Source organism: Cuculus canorus, chromosome 10 (genome assembly GCF_017976375.1).
Source record: "Cuculus canorus isolate bCucCan1 chromosome 10, bCucCan1.pri, whole genome shotgun sequence".
In the NCBI taxonomy this organism is placed as follows: domain Eukaryota; kingdom Metazoa; phylum Chordata; class Aves; order Cuculiformes; family Cuculidae; genus Cuculus; species Cuculus canorus.
Genome location: NC_071410.1, coordinates 15,029,876 through 15,051,745, shown reverse-complemented (window position 1 = coordinate 15,051,745; position 21,870 = coordinate 15,029,876). Strand labels below are relative to the sequence as shown.

General features: G+C 46.8%; 1 protein-coding gene across 2 annotated transcripts in view; it reads left to right on the top strand.

The window, feature by feature from the left end:
- TMEM255A (transmembrane protein 255A) overlaps positions 1-21,870 on the top strand; it is a 31,746-nt gene that overhangs the window by 5,117 nt on the left and 4,759 nt on the right. Inside the window, exons 2-8 of one of the 2 annotated variants that reach the window (XM_054075941.1) lie at positions 365-507; positions 4,992-5,054; positions 10,729-10,818; positions 12,667-12,729; positions 14,308-14,396; positions 17,026-17,185; positions 18,449-18,592. In XM_054075941.1, the coding sequence (XP_053931916.1) occupies positions 365-507; positions 4,992-5,054; positions 10,729-10,818; positions 12,667-12,729; positions 14,308-14,396; positions 17,026-17,185; positions 18,449-18,592 (752 nt within the window). Of the gene's footprint in view, positions 1-364; positions 508-4,991; positions 5,055-10,728; positions 10,819-12,666; positions 12,730-14,307; positions 14,397-17,022; positions 17,186-18,448; positions 18,593-21,870 lie in introns of both variants that reach the window. The other variant, XM_054075940.1, reaches the window with a different exon arrangement.

Here is a 21,870-nt window from a genome sequence, read left to right as displayed (position 1 = left end):
GTAAGTAGACAGATCAGAGAATATATAAATGCCTAATGACAATATTTCTCTTTACCTCAGTTGCCCCAGGCCAGAGGGACTAAGAGACTCCAACGTATCCAAGGGAGCTTTGCGAAGTTACAGTTCTTAAGGTTCTCTTCATCTGTGTCAGAGCAATGATAAGTAGATGTGAAATGAGATGCCCTGGTAATGCTTGATAAAGCATATTGGTGAAGGAGAAAAGTTACAACCAAACCCCAAAATACTCTCAAGTTAGAAAAAAGAAAATTCACCACGATGTGGTTGGTGGCGGGGGAGAGATCTGCGGTACCGTGACTGTTCCCAGATGGAATCAGCAAATTCTGTTGTGTATGTGTGTTTTTAGGGTCATTCAATAGAAGAAAAAGAAATTCCCTCTACGTAACTGTGACTCTCCTCATTGTGTCAGTATTAATTCTAACGGTGGGCCTAGCTGCTACAACAAGAACCCAAAATGTGACTGTTGGAGGTTATTACCCAGGGGTTATTGTAAGTATAGAACTCCTAGGTAGGTCCAGAAAACTTATTGCCTACAAAGTCCCTTGTAATGCCGCAAATGTTACAAAGGGTGATCTTGTCCTGACTATTATGCTCAGCTACTTCATTGCCATTTGATTTATTTGTTTCATTATTATTTTGCACCTGCTGCTCATTGCCATGCAAAAATCCCCTCCAAGTAGCAGCTTCCTCTGAGCTTAGATAATAGCATGCTTTTTGAGCTGTGAGATAAATACATAGGTCTTATATTAGTCAAAACAACTGTAGAACTTCTTTGTTTGCGTGCATTGCATTAATCCCAGGCAGAATTAAGGCAAAGGAGGACCATAGTTGCCAAGAATGGCTGAGAGTGCAAGACTTCAAATACTGTTTGTGTGAACTGATGGTCATAAATTTCACTTGCAGAAGTGTTTAATGATTTGGAGTCCCTGAAGGAGGAGAACCATGATAGCAATAGCTGTGGCAGGTTGCCAGGGGAGCATGCACATCAAAGCAGCTGGCACATCCATTTCTTCTTTTCTGTTATCAGCAGACGGAAATGGGAAAGTACAATCTAGTAGCTTCAAATGGCTTGGTTTAGAGAAGACCACTGGTGCTCATCATTCTTTCCAGCAGATGTGTAACCTCCTGCAGAAACGTAAGGGGCAAGTACATCGTTCCCCTCCCAGCCTGAGCAGAGCTCTAACACGAGCTAGAAAGCGAGTCCTGGTCTGTTCCTGTGCATGTCTGAGACATGCTCAAAAATAAGCACAAAAATGACAAATTGGAGGTCCTGGCAGGCTGAGTGCAACTGCAACTCCCCCAGCTAGAGGCTCCTGTTGTAACAGATGTGGAATGCTCGGCATTTAGGTCTGGAGCCTCAAAGCTAATGCCAGTCCAGATAACTAAGTGAAGACTTGTTCTTGCTTTACTAGGGTTTAATTTTTTTGCCACACATTCCTGATCTCAGGGAGGCTTGTATTTCTGTGTGGACAAGCTCTTCTGTGACTGAAGAAGGCCTCTTTACAGCCATCATTGTGGAACACTGTGGTTGCAGACCGTGTTGGGCCTCTTTGGTTTAGGATTGGTTTTCTGGCTTGTTCCAGTAGCTCCTGTGTTTAGGCCTGATCTTTCTTAAAGAGAAATATGGAAAGAAGGTGTTGAGAAATGTGACAGGCTGGCTTCAAACTTTCTGCTCTTAGCCTGCGCCCTGTCAGCCTGAGTTGAACCTCATGCTTCAGAGCAGGTCCCGCAGATCGATGCAGATCGGTAGAGCCTGTTGTTCATGTCCCCTTGACATCTCCCATGCTCTTTATGCTCTGGGAATGTCAGCATCACTTATGTTTTTGTAAGAGTCAGTCTACTCAAGGAATTAATGAATTCCTGGACTTGGAGTTGAATTACTTTATTCAGAGGCATCTTGACAATCTGAATTCACCAAATTCCCCCCCTCTGAGTTAGTTCGTTAATTTGCAGCGTGGAAATGCGTGACGACCTTGCCTGTCTCCACGTACAGGAAAACACTTCAGTGTGCCGCTGGATGCTTCAGCAGGTGCTTAAAATAGCTGATGTTTCGTAACAAGCTGGGATTTCTCCCATTACTGTGGAAAAAGGGCTTGCTGTGGTGCATGTGTAGTTAGTGAGTTGTACCAGAGCAGATGGCTTCCACAGCCCTGAAGAAGCAGCTCCTTGCAGATCTTGTCGTCCAGAACTTCCCACACATGTTAGGCCTGTGTGCATCTGCATCAGGGGCTTCTGTGCACCGTTAGCAGTGCACCACCATTAGTCACACCCTGAGTATCCTGCATTGGTATGAAAAAGGCAGAGCCAGAAATCTCTTTGTGTACTCTGTGACTTCTCTGTGTGTGGACTAGATCCATGGGTGGGATCATCTTCTGGGACATCAGATGTCTCATTGCTGCCATGCCTAATGCACCATTCTTTCCTCCTTTGACTTGTGTCCCTTGAGCAAACACCTTTTGTGCAAGGAAGGAAACATGCAAAGAAGTGGCTCTCTGATGCAGGGGATTATCCTCTCAGGCCTCTGCCCCCAAGGACCGACAGAATCAGGCACTGGAGACCTTCCACACATCAGTAGAACTTTGTTTGATTGGGGTTTTGGGGGTCAGGATTTTTTTTCCCCAAACAGTGCAGTTCCTCGTTGACACAACTGGAGGAGCTGAAGCAGAGAGTGCAGTAATGCATCCTAGAGCCGGGCTGCTTTCATCCTCCTCCATGACCACCGACACCTTCATGACTACATCTGAACACCCCGGCTGTGCCTCTGTGGGAAATATCCTCCCCTGTGACTGGATGGCTGACCTGGATGTGGGAAGCCCAGAGTGTAGCAGCGATGTTCAGCAGACGAGTAAAGGCTGAGTGCAGAGAATAAGCACCCTGATGGAACTGAGGCTCTGGGAGATACTTGTCTCCAAGTTATACCAGCTTCCAGCATCTGTATAGATGACAAACCTTTCTTAGGCTTTGACTGGTAAACCTCTTCTATAATGATTCCTTGTCAAATGTGTTGGCCTGGGGCTTTACTCTGGAAAAGCACGTTCATTTTGTGTCTTGTCTTCCTTTCAGACAGACATCCCAGGGGATCACGGCCACCAGCGAGTAACTGATACAATTGATGCAGATTAATAAGATCTCTTTGTCCCATCTGTAGAACAAGTGGTTTTCCTATTAATGTGATGAGAATCCACTGATTTATTTGATCTTCACCTGTTGGATATATGGACTTGCTCTAATTTCTTGTTTTGTAATTATCTTCAATTATCTTAAGTATTTTACCTTTTAGTTTGAGGCTACTCTGAAACGTCACGTGAACATTTCTCTTAAACGTGTTGGATCAAGCTCAAAGGGCACAAAATGCTTTTCTTGAGCACTTGCTTTATGTGTATGTTGACACAACTTCCTTGCTGATAAACATCACCAGACTGAAAATAATGCCTGGATCTCCCAGGTTCGGGGCTTGGAATTGAGCTGTAAAACTCCCATTGCCTGGGGAAGCTGAGGGTTATTGCTTGCCCAAGCAGTGCAAAATAATAAGCCCAGAAGCAGTGGCAGATCATTTTGGGGCAGCTCAGCAGTGCCCCTGGCCCTGCCCTGCCTGTGCCTGCCTGCTGCCCTAATGTTAAGCAGCGCCTGGCTGTGTTGCTGTGCTTCCCACCATGGTAGTTTTTCCCTGGTGTGGGGAGAGCGGTCTCCGAGAGCTCAGAGCACGAGGCAGGCAGCTGGGAAGCAGCAGCCTGATCAGCTGCTCTGTTAAAGCAGAGCCATTTGAGCCACCAGCCCTTGCTGCCCGCAGCACTGCGCCAAACGTTGCTGGGCTTAAGCAGAGCAAGATCAGATTTAAGCCCAACTTTTCATCACGTTTGTAGCTGTTAATCTCTGCATGTGCCTCTGCTTGTTAGTGTCAGATTTGTTAAACGTTTGTTTTCTGCTCCTGGATCTTTTAAGTATCAATTCCAGGTTAGTTGACTCATTCTTGAATCGCTGCAGCTCATCTCGTGCCTTATTCTAATTCCTGAGGAGTTGGTCAGGAATATGGCATTCTCACCTGGATCTTCATCGCTCCCCAAGTCTACTGACTGGATTTGTACCTGCTTAATATGACCACTCGAACTGTAGGACTCTTACAACATTTCTCATTTTGCCGACCTGTGGAACCGAAGTTGGATATGCTCTACACCGACTAAAGGCTTTTCTCAGTGTGATACAGAAGTACTTCTGCATCTCCCCCCGTAGTCTGTAGTTCCTGGTTGAAGTCCCTGGCTGAGGTGTGCTCTGCCCTAAAAACTTCTGTTTAGCATAGCTAAATAGCTTGAGGCTGTGGAGAAAGGAGATGGGAAATTGCCAGAGCTGAAATAAGAACAGTGTTGTCCATTATGGCAGCAAGAAAAGGTGCTTTTGCTGGAGCAGCTCATTCTTTTGGCTAAGTTGGCATGGGCTCTTCTGATAGAAGACTCTGGTTGGTGCATCCTAACCGCTGGAAATGAGGGAGGAGGAGAAAAAGGCAGGAAACTGCTAAATCTTCCCAAGTATAATTCTCCCTTATTTCACACTTCAGGAAACTCATGAGTTGAAAACGTATGTGATCGCTCACACCCTTGGTGAGGTTACAAGAGCCTGGTCCTGCAGATGCTAGTGATGTGGTCCTGCTAGGTTTGCATCCAGAGGCTCTCAGTGTCCGTAGGGTTGTTCCAAGACAGCAACGCGTATCCTCATTCACCAGCCATTTCCAGCATCACTGGCGAGAGGATTGAATTCAGAACTCATCCTTTTGATTTCTGCACATGCTTTCAGTGTCATATAAGGGATACACTTGATAGTTCCTGCTAGTGAGAGACTCCACTGGTTCCTTGCTGAAGGAAGAGTGCTCACACATCCGCAGTGTGTTCTTTTGCTGCTTCTGGGTTTGTGTTCTGTCTGTATGTAAAATATGCTGGATATCATCATGGTTGAAATGCTAATGATATGTTGTTTTTCAGCTTGGTTTTGGTTCGTTTCTTGGAATAATTGGATCAAACTTGATAGAAAACAAAAGGCAAATGGTGAGTTCATTATAAAAGCTTTCTTAAAAAATGACAATAACTCAAATTTTATACATTCAGTGTTACTGGTTTTCCAGGGTAGTGTTGCATACCTCTTGAGAACTAGAGATGGTCTCTGGCAGCCCAAGAGAACAAGGCTGTTATCCCTGATATATTTAAATTTTTAAAAAATGCTCAAGGAAGCACAAAGTGATTGTACAGAGTCTCATTGAACTCACTGGGATGTTTTTCAAGGGCTTGAAATGGAATGTTTGTAGTTTTCGGAGTACTCGCTGTTTCACAGACTCATGCCCGGCATTTTCTGTTGAGCTGTCACAGTATGTGACACATAATGTGGTAAATAACATAAACATAATATGTTTGGTTTAAATCTGTTAATAAATTCTGAAAGGCTTAGGGGTCTGCAAAAATTGCTCAGAGCTCCCAGCTGTAGCAATGCCACGAGAATAAATCTCTCAAGATAGCAACGTGACAAAAAGCGTGAAGACTGGTGTAATTGAAAAGCAACCGACTTCTCCAATGTTTCTGATTAACGTGTGGCGCTGGTCCTTACTTCCAAACACCTCTTCAAGCAGGAAGGAAAACAGAAACTTCCATGCTGTAAAGCAGCAGCTGGCCACCTGAGAAGGACAGAAGACGCTGATACACGTATATGAGAGCTGATATACGGAGCACAGCATGCTCTGCTTCCCTCCTCATGCTGCAAGGAGGCGTTTGTGTCCTGGGGCTGAGCACCCACTGCCTGGGCAGGTCTCTGGTGTCCTATCCCATGGGAGCAACGTTCAGAAGAGAGAAGGTGGGCAGTGAACATGCAGATAGCATAAACTAGTTGAGATCAGCACTGCTGATATGATCACAATGGAGCTTGTGCTGGGTTGGGAGAGGGTCTGTTTGTGCTGTGGGGACAGAGCTGGCCCAGTTTGCCACCTTTGGCAAGCACAGCAGACTTATAGGGGTTTGGCTGCGTCTCTGGTGGACTCCAACATGTCTCGCAGATGCTGTTTCACAAACCCCTCATCATCTTTCTGTGCCTGAAGGTAGGGGATGTCACGCTTGGAGGTGTGAGTAACAGAGTTGAAGGTGGGGACAAATCTTTTGGAAGAATTTAGCGAACAGCGTGGGTAGAGAGAGGACAGAAGAAGTTGGTGCCTGATCTCGGTCCAGCAGGCTGTTGAGCTCACGCTAGCCTGTTTTTCTCTGCTTGCAGTATGTGGCTGGTTAGAGGTAGCATGTGTGGAGCTGCAGACCAGCTCCTGGAGCACCATGTGGGCATGTCTGCCTCGTGCCTGCGCTTGGCTCCCCCCTCATCCCTAGTGGCTGCCCCGCACTCTGGTAGCAAGATCCCTCCAGCCTTCCTCACATGGGGCTGCACAGGGCTAAGGGGGGATCACGCTGTCCCTGCAGCCTGTCCCACTGGCCCTGCTGCCTGCTTTTGCAAAGACGGAGCTCTGTGAGGGGGCTCAGGGGTCAGATTAGCAGGGTGTGCTGCTGGCTGAGGCTAAGGCATGGTTTGCCACGCTGCAGCGGGAGTTGCGAGAAGTTCCTCCTTGTCCTAATCCAGAGGTTGGGCAGGACTGCCTTGCCCTTTGCTTTGCTGACAGCGTGCAGGAGAAAGAGAGGGAGGCAGATCCTGAAGGACGGGAAAGCTGCCTTTCCCGCAGTCAGACAGGGTGCAGGGAAGTGAGTTTCCTAGTGGATATTTTTTGCACTTTTCACCATGGCTCTGCAAGACCAACATGTCCTGTTCTTTCTGTCCTGGCAGGGTTTCCAAGCTGCTTGCTCCTTAGCAACATGGCATGGTCTGGTTGAGCAATGACAATGTTATGCCAGTCCTGCGTTCTTCACAGGAGTGCCCTAGAATGACGGTGTGGCTCTGACCTGTTTGTTGATTCTCAAGAGCCTTGGGTAGCATGTGTTTGTTCTTTTAATCTCTCTATCCTCTGGTGTCCTAAAAAGCGTGCATGACCCAGCTTTGCAGGGATTGCATCACTGCTGCCTTGGTTAGCAGCTAGTGTGTCTCTGCTCCGACTGCAGAGGACATGCAGTAGCTGTCACTTACTGTCCCCATGCTTTAGTCGCATCTCCTCCTCGCCCAGGAGCAATTTACAGAGGCAGCTTTGTTCATTACATGTTTCCATAATACCACTGGCAGTGCAGGATTATTTTCTTATCTTCCATGAACATCCCCCATGTGCTAGATTGATAAAAGGGAGTCTTGGTGTTGCTTGTTAGGCATTTGCTCCTCAGTGGTGGCAGGAAGAGCTAAAAGCAACTTGTTCAGCCTTTCCAGTACTGAAGGGGAGCCTACAGGAAAGCTGGGAAGGGGATCTTTATCAGGGAGTGCAGGGATAGGATGAGGGGTAATAGTTTTAAGCTGAAAGAGGGGAGATTTAGATTAGATATTAGGAAGACATTTTTTACTGTGAGGGTGGGGAGGCTCTGGCACAGGTTGCCCGGAGAAGCCATGGCTGTCCCATCCCTGGAGGTGTTCAAGGGCAGGTTGGATGGGGCTTGGAGCCCCTGATCCAGTGGGAGGTGTCCCTGCCCCTGGCAGGGAGTGGAACTGGACGATGTTTAAGGTCTCTCCAAAGTCAAACCATTCTATGATTCTTGTGTGTGTTTCTGTCCATAAGCTGACTAGGGAGCATGAGGAGTCGAGCAAGCCAGCGTGGCTGATGGGGAGAGCTAACCTGAAGCCGCACTCCTCACTTCTCTCCAGCCTGCCAACAGGAATGGACCTCTCTTGTTTTTCCCACCCAAGTCTATTGGCTTTCACACCGTCGTCTGCACTTCCCACTTGTCAAAGTAAAGGAGAGCTTCCGTCCACCCAAGGAGGGACAGCTGCCTGGCACCCTGCCCACTTGCCAGCAGCCTCAGACGTACACCCCAGCCGCCTGCTCAGCAGTTTTTAAATGAGGAGTCAGGGCTTTACATGCCTTTGTGAGAGTCATCTGTGCCATGGAAAAGTAATAGCCAACAGCTTCACAGCCCGTGTCGCTGGACCGTGACCTAAAGGGAACCTTAGCCCAGAGCATTCCTGCTTCATGGTTCTGCACTCTCTGAACCTAGTTTGTCTGGTCTAGTCCGAATGCTACTCGGCGTGGCTGACATTGGCGGGAGTTAGAGGAACAAAGACCAATCACACAACCCTTGAGAGGGACTTCTGCTTGCAGTAACAGTATTGTCAACTCCAAGTCAAAAATCTTGTTGGCAGCTCGTGAGATTAATTGAAAACAGTGGGATTGTTAAAATTGATTTGTATGGTTTTATTTGCTGCTTGATTTTCTTTGTTATGAATTCTCAAGCGCTTGTTTTTTCAGGCTTTTCTTTCTCCAGCTGAGAGAGGAAACTGTGTAAATGAAGTGAACAAACCCAGTTCTAACGCCAGATCCTTATGTCAGGCTGTTATGAAAGTGTCATTGTTAACTTTGTGTTATTTTAAATAACCATATTAGCAGCTCCTATCTGCAAGCAGGGGCAACCAGCAAATACCCTAATTGTATGTATTTAGTGTTTGGCTCACTTCCCATTTGCAAGGGCCTTGCTATTTAGGGAGAACATCCTCTTTGACGTATGTATGAAACAAAGGACAGTACAGAGAAAAACCAAACTTGCTGCAAAATAATCTAGGCCATAGAACCCATTTTTTTGACCAAGACAGTGAGATGCTGTGCTTTCTCCCCTTGTGTGGTTTTGCTGGTTGTGGCAGTGAAACTGCTGTGATGGATAGTGCAAGTTGTGATCCAGACGTGGAGATGGCGTGGGTCTGAGTCGGGAGGAAATGCTGGTGTTTACAGCTGACCAAAACAGGGTCCTAGCATGGGATCTGATCCTGGAAAGCATGTCACCTGCTGCCATCTGCAAGTGATTTATGGCACAGCATCTGCTATTCCAGTAACAGCTCGTTACCAGTGACTATAACTTGTTTGTGTGGTCATTGGGTTAATGTCACAGTCTATTTGATCTGCTGCTGCAATTTATTTTTTTTTGCTGTGGGACAGTGTACATCTTGAATACTTGCATTTTCTAGAAAACCATTTTATTTTCTCTCATTTTGAAGCAAATAGAAGTAAGCCATTGTATAGGGACCGTTTCCACAGTCCCAGGTGAGCCCTCCTGTGTCTCCACTCACTGCTCAAGCTGACCTGGTGAGCTGACACCGAGATTTTGGTGGGGGAAGGTCTGTTTTCACTGAGGAAGTTTTAGGTAAAAACAGTGCGATTAACTTGAAAATCCTGAGATACTTTAAAAATACATATAGAATCCCCGTGGCTTGTGTTTGTCAAGAGGTTTGGCTTGTCTCGTCTCTCCAAGAACTGGATCCCTGTGCAGTGGCAGGAACCAAGGTTTTTGAGCAAATTTAGCACCTGGAGGTTTAAAACAAACATCTCTGTGCCAGGAGACCCAAGATATCTGAGTGCTGGCCAAGCTAACTCTTATTTTTCTATTTGTGCTGTTAGTGATTTCTGTTGTTGCTCAAAGGTCCTTATGACTGGAGTCATCTTTGTACTTGTGAAGAAGCAGTTTTTAACAGCTGCCAGCTACTGACACTTGAAGGCCATAATCACTGGAGTGGAAAAAACACCAGGGAAAAACCCACTAAAGCTTTTGATTCTTAAAATGGAAATACTGCTGTTCCCCAAGCAACATCTCTGTGAACCTGTGTGTTTGAATGCTGTGCTCACCCTCCCTCCATAGCCCTGTTGGTACCTCCAGTATGCTTTGGTGAGGGGAATTGGGAGCTCTGTGTGTGATGATCTGGTCTGGAGCCCACTGGTAGCAACTGAGCTGCTGCTCGGGAGCGAGAAGGGCTCATGTCAGCACTCGAGCATGGTACCCCCAGCTCAGCACTGGCATTTGGCGTAGTGGGAGTAGAGATGTTGTTTCCTATACCTGAGCTGGGGTTTGAGTATTCCTGGTTTGCCTTCTGAATACTTTCACCCTAATTTTAAGAATGGACAGGGCCAGCGGAAGAGGATCAGACTTGTGTGACTTTCCTCTTGAGCTGAAAGTGGAGAGCTCTCTCCTTGCAGCTCCCCGAAGGCAAGAGGAGGCCTTCTGGGCCACGCTCACCACAACCTGGCTCCAAGGACCCAGCTGGGCTGCCTTGAGGGTGTGCAGCTCTGATGGCACAGGCTGGTCACCTGTCTTCTGGTCTCATGGCTTTGTGCTTACGCCTGCATGAAAACATTGTCTCCTAAAGGTGCAGTCCCACCAGAGAGGTTCGCCTACAGCAGTCTCCTGTGTCCTTACAGCCTGGGAAGCGTTCCCAGCAGTAGCTACCCACAGCACTCCAAGCTGGGGAGAGAAGAAATTCACACCTTTGTCTCCTGGGAAGAGTTAAGACAGCAGCAGCCAGAAGAGGAGGTGTATCCTCAGCATAAGTTTAGTGCTTTGGAGTCATGGAAAAACTTGCATTACAATACCAAGCTTCCAGAGAACCAGTCTGGCACAACAGCTACTGCTCCTTGCCACCTTGGAGGAGCAGACGCTCCTCTTTGAGACACGCATCCCATTGCCTTCAATGAGATCAGTCTGTGCAGCCTGGGCAAACATTTGGGTCATTGATTGCTTGAGGGCTTATTGACTTTGATTTCCAGATCCATGTGGAGAGGGCATGAATCGCTTGGTTGTGGAAAGGCAGATGATACTTTGTTTTGTTTTCCTTTCTCAGCTGGTTGCATCGATCGTCTTCATCAGCTTTGGTGTAATTGCTGCGTTCTGCTGTGCCATAGTAGACGGTGTCTTTGCTGCCAGACACATAGTAAGTGCTTCCCAGAAAACACAGGTCCTGCAATGCTTTTACTCTAAGAAAACAACTGATGGTGTCTGTAATCCTTTATCAGACCACATCAAATTCTGTAAATGTATGTCGTGCTGCAATCTGTTTTAAATCATAGACTTCAGAAAAATATATCGGTTTTTCAAAACTACTTTGAAATTAGCGGCAAGCATTAAGATCATAGAACTTTGCTTTAGTTACTTTGTGTATGCCTTATGCACTTACTGAGTCTCGAAACTATAAGATGTAATGTGAATTACAGCTATTGCCAAGGGACAATATATGAGCGGTAACATCTGCTGTATTTTAAATGTTAGCAGAGGTAGCTTTTAATGCTGATTGAACCGCAGTGTGGTATAGTAGAATGAAGCAATTTGATATGAAGCTCATTAAAGTGTTATACTATAAACAGGAAGCACTTGCAGGAGGGTCTCGATTTCCATTCTATGACTCAAAAATATGAGCCACGGCTGTCATGACCAACCACTAGTACAGTGGGATGTGCAAAAGCTTCAGTTATTAGTATAGAAATGAAAAAAAACCACAATTCCATTTCAACTTTTTAATTGAAATTTATAGCTGCGAGTAGATTTTTGTCCTGCAGCTCTGCTGTTTGATGACTTTTTTTGACTTTTTTGGCAAAATGGGATTAAAAAGATGGATTTGGGAGTTACTTGTGATCAGAATGGAAAGGAGTTTCAGAAGGTCAGAATTGCCCATGAGGTGGAAACTCCGCATGTCAGCTGGCTCGTTGTCTTCCCTGTAATGCCAGCTCCCCTTTCCTGCCCCTGAACATTCCAACAGTGCAGACGGCGGGACAGCAGGATTTGCTGACAAAGCAATGGACAGCCCTGCTCAGCTATGTGATAGGTCTCCAGCTGTCTGGCTGCGACCATCAAGTCTTGTCCCTCTCTGACCTACCTTGCGAGGGCATGTGAAGCAGTAGCTCGGATAAAAAGGTGAAGCTCCTTAGACTCCTGATCCTGGCCTCATGGCTATGAGCCCCCAGACTTGCTCTGAGATTTTTAGGTGTTGACCTAATGGGTTAGGTGATGGCATGAGCTGGCACCTCCTCCTGTCTGGCCCTGGGAGTGTCTGCGGCAGCCAGAGCGGAGCAGTTCAGACGATGAGGGCTCTGGTTTCCACCTCTTCATGAAGGAATGTGCTTTTGGCCTTGTTTCACTCCATAACGGTCCAAAAATGTCACTGTCTTGCTGGAGATGTGCTCCTGCCGTGCCAGCACATAGCATTCCCTCTATCGCCTGCTGCTGCCCTGTCACCCCGAGCTTTGGATCAGACACTCAGAGAGCAAGTCTGGCTGCTCCTGGGAAGGGCTCACTAAGGTTTTGCCCTGAGGACCAGGCTGCCCCAAAGTGAGACATTAACGTATGTTTGCAGGCTGAGCCATTGGTGATCCTCCAGCGCCTTCCCACAAGTCACTCAAGAGTCCAGAAAGACAAATTTGCCAACCATTCAAGGAGAAATTGTTATGATTATGAAGAACCCTGGGAAACACATTAGGCAGCCCTGGGATGTGTCTAGGAGAATGGGGAATGAATTTGGTTTGGGGTGGCTGCCTTCACCCGAACAAGCCCAGCTTAAGAGCTTGCTCCTCCCATGCTAGCTGGGACAGACGCATGCCTCCAAGTTCCAGGGTTAAACATCACCTGGGGCTCAGGGGGTTGGGGTGGAGGCTGCTATGGGTGGGAGTGTTGCAGAACGGCCACTGTATTGAGGCGCTGATGCGAGAGCAGGGTCTCTCTAAAGCCAGACCAGCTGGCTGATTTCAGTTTTGCTGCCATGCTAAGCCTAGTGTTCTTTCATCGGCAGGATCTGAGGCCGCTGTATGCAGGGCGATGTCAGTACTACTCCAAGAGCACGACCCCACCAGAGGTGAGAGCAGGTGTGGCTGTGCTGTCTTATCTCTGTGAAGGGGCTGCCTTCATGGTGCAGGTGGAGGAACCTGCTGCCAGGCTGCTGCTCCAGTGTCCCAGAGGTCTGCAAAGTGAGGAGGGGGGTGGGAACAGGATGCCAGGAGGATGAAGGAATGAATTCCTCCAGGCTTGGTGCTGTCGCATTAGTCAAGGAAGAAGTATAGAGGAGAGGAAGGGGAGGAAAATATGCCAGTTCTTCTAGATCTTCAGCTCTGGGTTGACTTCAGACAGCAGTAATTTCTGTGGATATACTAACATATACCAGCTTCTGTACCTCTGTTCTCTATTGTCTTCTGCAAAGAGAAGCCCCCTGGGGACATAACTGCTATATTCCAAATGAAAATGCCTGCTTGAGGTGCTTTCACATTGGGAATCATGTGTAGCAGGAGGGCATTGGTGTCACGAGTGTTCAGTAAGGACCCCTTTGCTTTCTAAACTTATTCTTGGAGAGGCATCTAAGTGCAACTGGATCCAAACTTGGCCTCAGGCGTGGACAACAGTTTGTGTCTAAAGGAGTATGCATGCAGCCACCTGTCAGATTCAGCACCTGCGTTAGGGCTTTGCCCTCCAGAGCCCCGTGAGGGCCTTTCACTGAAAGGATACGATGCTGACAGAGCCTTCCAGAGCTCACTCAAGGACTTTCACTGAAATGGTTTTGCAAAGTCAATATAAATGATTTATCAAAGAGACTGATATTACAAATTTGTTACAGTAGTGTCATTGATAAATGCACTTGCTGCATTAGCACTAATTATTTAAAAGGAAGCCAGCTAGTGTATATAAATCAGTAAAGTACTCGAGCGTCATCTGCGATATAGCAGAGGTGCAACTGCAATTTCTTACCAAGAGAAGCATGCTTCCCAGGGGCATGGAGAAGAGCAGGATTTGTTGAAGCAACCTAGCAGTTGATTGACTAGAGTTTCTCCACTCAACTAAGTGTTGGCCAGAGACCATACTTACGTCCTCAATAAGCCTAGTATTGGCAGTTTTCTGCTAACTTACAACTATACTGTGCTGTTACTTTTCCAGAGGTGCAAAGTAAGTACTGCCCAGTGGTATTGGTGGGACCTGTTCTCTTTTCAGCCCAGGAATGGTCGGTGTGAGCTTGAGTGTTGCTACCCACAGGCAGACAGTTGGCCCCTTTAGTCAGTTACTCACCAGTATGGGAATCTTGTTCACAGTTCGTATTGTCCTGTAGACAACTCTTTGCTCCAAGTCGCTGTGTGCTGAGAAGTGTTTGTTCAGCAAGGTCTTGGCTCCTTGTAAGTGTTGCACAACCCCCTTCCTCTGCAGTCATGTGCTTATCTATGACTTCCCTGTGGGGAAACAAAACACGGGTCTGTTTTACTCTAGTGCGTTTATTCCAGTATAACTGTGTGCTTTGTAGCAGCTGTGCTGCAAGATAAGGGAAGAAAAATCTGCCTGAAGCTAATCTGGAGATCAGTGCAAAATCTATATGTAGAGCAGGCCAAGTAGCAGCAGAAACTGGTGATTTTGTCCTTATGTGCTTTACATATTTTTTTCTGTATTCACCCAGGCAATCTGTCACCCACAGCGCCGTGCACCCTGCACACCGAAAATAAAAATCAACACCTGCTTCTGCTGTGACCTGTATAACTGTGGAAAGTGAGTAAGCTAAAAATACCATTCCTGGACATGGAAAGGGCGAGCAGTTGTCATGCTGGTTTTCAGGTGTCTGAAGGGCCAGGCCAGGGCAGGAGCAAAGTAGCAGTTAATGACAGCTGTTGTGGGAAGGGATTTAAGCTGTAGTTGCTAGCTACAAGGACTCCCTAGCAAAATATAACCAAGTAAAAGGGTGTGTGAAATACAATGAAGCCATCCCAATTATGGGTGAGAATGCTCTGGGCCAACCTAGCTGGAAAAATGAAGAGGCAGGAGTTTTCATCACTTCCATGTTTGGTGCCTTTCCCATTTTTTAACCCTGTTGTGTGTCCATTGTCTTAATGCCTTCCTTCTCCACTGGCACCAATTGTTCGCTGGGTTTTATTTTGTTTTAGAAGATCGAAGATGTAAAAACTGGGACACTGCTCTTCCTCACTTTGTCACCATTTCATTCCTCCCTGCTAACACAGAGGAGAGTTCACAGGCTGGTGCACGTTCCTAAGTCGGTTTCCTCTCTACCCAGTGAATATCATCCAAGAGTTGGGAAGGCGTTCCAGCACTGTGCAAAGATGAGTTAGAATGGCGGTTGCCAATCAAGAACCACTGCATAGTGATCATGCCACCAGTAGATCTGGCTACTGTGCCTGAGCCAACTTATAGCATGCACTGCTGATGTCATATGGAGTGTCTAATGTATGTCAGCAAGCAATTAATAAATTGATTTTTTTTAATACTGGCTCTTGCCTGGGGCTGTTTCAGGCTGGACATTTCACACAGTACTTAGTTGGGCTGGCCCTTGCTTAAATCATTGACTGTGGTGGAGGAAGATCAAAAGCTGCTGTTTATAGAGGGTGGTTTCGCGTGCTGGGAAGGGTAATCCCTGGGCTCTGTAGGACTTTGTTTCTGTGGAAGCCACTGCAGAGGGGTGAAGTTCACGCTTTCCTTAGGCAGTTTGCAGAATGTAATCCCTTTTTACTAGCCGAAAAGAGCAATACACAGAGAAATGATTGGAATAGAAAAGCTTTTAATACTTCTGGATTTTTTTTCTTCCCTCAACCCCCAAGTCAGGCTGGATCAAGGTCCTTCCTCTGCCCCATTTCGCCCTCTTTTATAGAAGATAGCGTTCAGTGCCACACAAGCATTGTGCGCTGAGGAGATGCTGGTACTTTTAGGATCTCTGTAGGAAGGGCAGAGGCACTTAAGGCTGGTTAGCTTACGTATTATGTAAAGGCAGGGAACCCCAGCTGTGGCAGCGTTGGATGAGCCCCTTCCTGTTGATAGGTACATGCTGTACTTATCTGTACAATGCCGAATGTTCTCGGTGGTACACCAAGGCTTGCCAACACATCTCCATAGGAACAGGCTCTTTCAAACAGTACCTACAGGTTGTGTCGTTAAAGGCAGTCACGGTATGTGCTCGGGTTATACAGAGATCGTGCAGCCTAACATACAGGTTTTTACAACCTGTGGTTATGCTCTGCCTCAATTCTGCTTGAAATCCCCCTCCCTCCTTTGCAACGGCTTCTTCAGTGACCCGCTACAACAAGGTACAGAAAAAGGATGAGGAAGAAACCAAAATTGAGTAATGAGGGAAGGCAGTTGGTTCTTGTGAAAGAGGGCAGGTTCCTGCAGGCCTTGCGGAGTCTGCTGGGGAGCTGAGCCTGGATATCCTGCTTCTTGGCCTTAAATATGAGCTTGTTCTTCCTGGTTTCCTCCATGCCCTTGTGCGGTTTGAGCCTAAGTCCATATGTAAGCTAGGAGAAAAGTAATTTCTAAGCCGTTAGTATCCTTTGTCCCTGATAAGTATGTTTTTTAAGGGGAATTTTCTGTGGCCTACTCTATCTGATAAGCTACGCCAAAGGCCAGCCTGTCCCCCCAAGTGGCAATCAGAGAAAAGTCATTACTGCAGAATCCGGCCTGCGAGACTCCAGCCCACATGTTGCAGGAGCTGCTCTTCCCTTTCCAAAGGAATGACCTAAGTGGCTTCAACTCATTTTTCTCAGTCTCTTTTCTACATGTGGAAAAGCTTAAAAACTTGAGCAGAAAGACCGCTCTGTACCAGGGTCCTGGGGTCCTGCAGCCCACGCCACCGTGGAGCTGCGCAGGGCAGGCAGCTGGAGCAGAGTGGCTGAGCTGGACGGGCTTTGCAGCCAAGCCCTGCGGTGCCAAGAGGCAGCCGTGCTGTGCTGTGCGTGTCCCATCCAGCTGCTCTTGCAGTTGTGAGCAGGTGCCAGCGCTGCTCTGAGCGGCAGCTGCCACTCCTCGAGGCATGGACTGATTTTCCTGGGTAATTCCAAGACCGGTTTGCCCTTGGGAAGCCTCCAGGATCTCTGTGGAGATTTTAGATAGAAATAAGAGACAGAATCAGACTCAAGGTCATTTGGGTATTTGCACACCTTGCAGGACTTGTTTGTTTCACAGTAGATCAAACCATTTTCTGCCGTTGATGTGCAGGAAGATCTTAGATACCACAAGCATGGGATCTAGCAGGCTTTATCCCCTCTCCCTCAGTAGCTAGGTCTGGCTATCATTAAATTGCAGAACGCATATTACTGTCCAGCAGAATTGCTCAGGTTTTATGATGTGGTGCATTTTTTTATCATTATTGTTGTTTTTTTCCCTAATCTAGCAGAGTAGAGATTTCTGGAGGCTACTATGAATACATTGATGTCAGCAGCTGCCAGGACATCATCCACCTTTACCACTTGCTTTGGTCGGCAACGATTCTGAACATAGTGGGGCTGTTCCTAGGGATCATTACGGCAGCGATACTTGGAGGCTTTAAAGACATGGTAAGATGATACCAATTTCTCTGTGCGTTAAACAAAACAAATCAGACAATTTGCTTTTTAAAAATAGTCATGAAAACAGCTATTGATATTTCAGTGCAGATGATCTACGCAGCCAGGCTGGAAAGAAATAACTAAAAGGAGAAAATGGAAATGATTCACTTTTTTGATCTAGTGTCACCACCTGAACACAGTTAGAAAAGATGAATAGAATTGAGAGATTGTATTTTCAAAAGCAGCGTTCTCAAAGGTGTGGGAAATAGCAGGATGAATAAAAGCTCTTTGTTAAAGATTGATCTTCCTCTTCATAGCACTGACCTTCTACAAGGAAATGTGTGGTGGTTGCACAGGAATTGTTGATTTTATAGCTGTATTACTTTTACAGACTGTTTAAGCAGCCGTGTTAGCCTGAAACTCTCAGTCGAGTTTCCTCATGTTGCAGAATCTGAGAGGGTGAACTGGGGACCAAAACCAGGTAAAAGATTGCTAACTTCAGATAATGAATAAAGTGCGGTTCTGTTGATGTGAGCTTTGAAATACCTTCACTTAACCAGGCTGCCTATTCGCTCCCTTTTGTTCTGCAGAGGGCAAATCGATAGGGAGAACTGAGCATACAGTGGATGCATGTGGGGTTTTTTTCAGTCTCTTGTGACTCATTCAGAATAATACAAAATGAGACACCCAGAAAAGAGCATTTGTTGTCCTGGCAGTACATTTTTCTTACAAACAAATCTTAGGCCCTGCTCTAAGGGTGCCTTGTTTCAGAACTCTCAACTTTCCTACACTCTTTTCAGACTCGCCAAGATTTTCCTAAACAAAGCAGGACACATTCCCAGCTGTGCATCGTGGCCTTTTGAGAGCTGCTCCTCACCAGACACAACCTCTGCACAAAAAGATGTATAGAATTGTCTGTGAACAGCAGTACAGGAGTTGAAAAATGCTAATCTCAAAATGTATCGAATAACAGAGTAATCAAAATTAATGAATTCTTTTTCCTTCTTGCAAAGAGTTGTTGTGTTTGAGTACTGGCATTCCATGGTCTGTTGCCAGCTCGTGGAATCTGAGAGGAAACAATGGGCGGCAGAGGACTGAAACGAACTCAGGACTCACCTTCTGCCAAAAAAGGAGCCGGATTGCCAGTTGCTAATTCGGCAGAGTTGAGCTCTAAAGACACACAATGCCCCTTTAAATCATTTCTGCTTTCATTCAGTTGTCAGGTTTTTGTGACTTGCTTGCAGCCTGAGATCTTTCCTTTTGTTTTAACAGACTCCTTCCCTCCCTACTCTGAACTGTACAGTTGAAAACGCACACCCTTCGGTGTCCTACTACTCAAGGCCACAAGTAACATCTTACAACACCTACTACCACAGCACTCCTCACCTGCCTCCCTACTCCGCATACGACTTTCAGGTATGGAATGTTACAAGATGTTTTCTTCTTTAGCAACAAGGGTAAATCCAGCTGGACTCTGGAGACTCTGGAGACCTGTCTTCCCGTCATTCACACAGTTTAATTTTCCTGTTCCTGCAAATCTTCCCCCTAGACACTGGTCCTTGGCAGTGCTCTCTCTTACTAAGGCAGCGTTTTCCTGAAAGCTGTCCTTGAAGAGAAGGCAATAGAACCTGCTGCCTGCCTGCGCTGCCATTCGCTGGTAGTGACCGCATTAAAAATAGGCATTACCTCTGGCGCATGCAGTGCTCTGAGGATAGAGGAAAAGCAAGGTGTTCGGATGCTAGTTTTTATTAGGCCAACTGCCCTATCTGGGAGAAACAGGTGAGCTTTTGGGAACAAGCTGTTTGAGATCCTGATGACACATACTGACTGGAAAGCTATTCTCTCGTGTTCTTTTTTCGCCACACCTCAGCTGGTCTAAGAACAGTCGCTGCAAACATCATCTCTGCTGTAGTGTGTCCCTTCGTTCTCTGAGTTATGGGGCTGTGCTGCTGGGAACAGTGATTTCCTGTGAACCTTACTGTCAACACCAGCTTTCTCTTGGTGAAGCAGATGAGGACATTTCTTCCTCAGCTCTTCTGTCAGGTGGATGTTACCACAGTGGTGGTGTTAACACATTATATGCATTCTTTGCAACCATCCAGGCTGGAGACTTTTTTAATTAACAAGAGCTTGAGGTATTGGATATAAACCGAGAGGTGTGCTGTGATAGCAGTCCTCTCCCTCATCAGAGCCGTGCATTAGTGGTACCATGAATCTAAACCTTTCTGGTTTTACTGCTAGTGCCACTAGACAGCACTGTTGTCAGGGCTTCCTAGAAATACTTTAACACATCATAATTTCTAGGACTTATTTATACAGATTTGTGATTCATTTTTGAGCTTAATGGGATCTGGGACAGTCACTAGTGTTGTATAACTTTTTACAGTTACAAAAATGCCAACCTCAGCACATAACAAACCAAGTTCTGCTGTGAAGTCATCTCCTCAGCTGCTCAGCTGGTACTAAGCGGTATTTAACTTGGTGTTTGTCTGTACTGCAGCCACAGTACCAGCAGAGAGCTCAGCATGGGTGGACTTTCCAGGCTTTTCAACTAGAGGTACTGCTGGGGCTCTGCTAATGGTTACATCTCAGCCAGACAGATGAAAGTCTCTTTGTGTCTCACTGCTGTGAGCGCAGGTATTGGCTTAGGAGCTGGCACAAAAGCTGAGCATAAATTGAGGTGATCTAGATTTAAAATAGCTAAGTCTCTCTTTCAAATGCAATTCCAAGTCTAGGCCTTGCTTATCTTCCAGGGAACCCAAGGGCCTGTATGAAAGCATTAGCTGAGGCCTCTGGCTGTGGACTCTCTCTTACATTGAGCCTCACTCTGAACCGAACAGTATCTGTACCACCCTGACACCTTCTCCCCAGCCATCCTACAGCACATGGAGCAAGCCTAGCCTCACTTTTCAAATCCCTTTTGAAGGCTGCACTCCCTCCGGTGCAGGAATTGGTCAAGTCAGTGCTTCCCACTCATCCCACACATCTTTCACAGGGGAAAAAAAAACACCACCACTCTGGAATTTCTAAGGGAGCCTGTGCCCCTGCAAGAGCTTGGCTTCCACACACAACTCAGGTGGCAGACCCAGCTCTCTGTTGTTTGGAGGAGCAGAAGCTGATGGGTTTTGCAGTGGCCATCACTTGTGCCAAGTCTAATAACGCTCCACCCAGCTGGTCATGGTGAGGAAGGCAGCAGACCATAATGGGAACTAGGCAGGAGGAAAGGGCCCTGGTGGAAGAAGCGCCTGTATCATACTCCTCACTCTGTGTGCTTGCCTGGGGGCAGTCGGCTGAGAAAGTCTCAGTCCTGCAGCATTTTGGCTTCTACAGGCTCTGAGCCACTTTTGTCTCTGACAGGAGAGCGCAGGCAAGGGGTGGCCTTCTCTGCCTTTCACCCTCACCAGTGCCATCTTCCCAGTGTTCAACAGGTGAGATTCTGACGGGTGGTTAAGAAGACCCTCCCGCTGAGTCACGAGATTAAAAATCTCAGACTTGGTCGACGGTTTATGACTAATGAATTATGTGTGTGTGCTTGTACATGGTTTTGCCACAAGTCAGAAACCAGTTACCTGTGAGAATCTCCTTAGAGACTGGTACTCACAGGGTTTATGCATGTGGTCCCCAAAGGGGACAGCCAGCAGCCTTGCAGCAAAGCCTGTCAGAGAGACAGTCTCACAGAGCTGGAGGCAAGAAGTAGTTTAATTCAAGTGATGGATAAAAGCAAATTTGGAATTGCCTTGATAAATTCACTGCTGCCTTAGTGCTTAAGCACTTATAACGGGTTAACAGATACAAGGTACGTAACAGAAAGACTTGAGTTAGTATTTATTTTCCTGGGGAAACATCTGACAGTCCTACCAAGACATTTCTTCTTGGTGGAGGAAGAGAGGTCCAGGCCCATCTACCCATCCATCACCTAAGTTGGTCATTTTTCTTGAAGAAAAGAGATTTCAGGTATCAATTTTATACCTTTTGAAAACATTTTAGTGCCTCTTGGTGGGTGGAACTAAGTCAGTCAGTATGTGTTGATTAGCTCTTGGCAAGACCGCTTGAGTCGTCCAAAGCGGGGACTCGGCCATTCCCCACGCTTTCAAGGCGGGGAACTCAGTATGTGCTTTTGGGAATGTCTTTGGTTTTTATGTGAAGTAACGCCAGGCTGTGAGGCCTTCGACTCACTGCAGGTGCCACTTAGTTGATAGGAATGTGAGACCGCCACCCAACCAATGTGTTTTACCAGATGCATTGTCCGTTGCTGGCCGCTCCTTTTGCTAACCGGTTTCTTTGGCAAAAACCAAGCTTATTTTGTCATTCCCAGGGCCTAATAAATCTATTGTACCACACCCAGCCTCCAGCTTTGTTAACAAGGCCAGGCTGCTGCTTGCAGCCGTGGCAGCTCTCCTTCAGGGCTCGTGGCTGTGGCCGAGGCAGCTGGCTGTAAGCGCTTTGTAATGATGAAAACCGAGGTCTGCATTTTCTGACAGGTGTTGGCGCCGTGTTGCCACGGCAGTGCCCTTCCAAATGTCATTGTGGTCCAGGGGCTCCCACCCATGGGGCTTTCACTGAACTGGGTCATGATGGAAGAGCTGTTGAGTTGTTTGAAACGGGAATGGCTTGTATGGCTTTCTGCGAGGTCCCGGTGAGCAGGCTGGGCTTTCATGGTCTATTTATCTGCTCACTAAACCATCGCAGGCTGG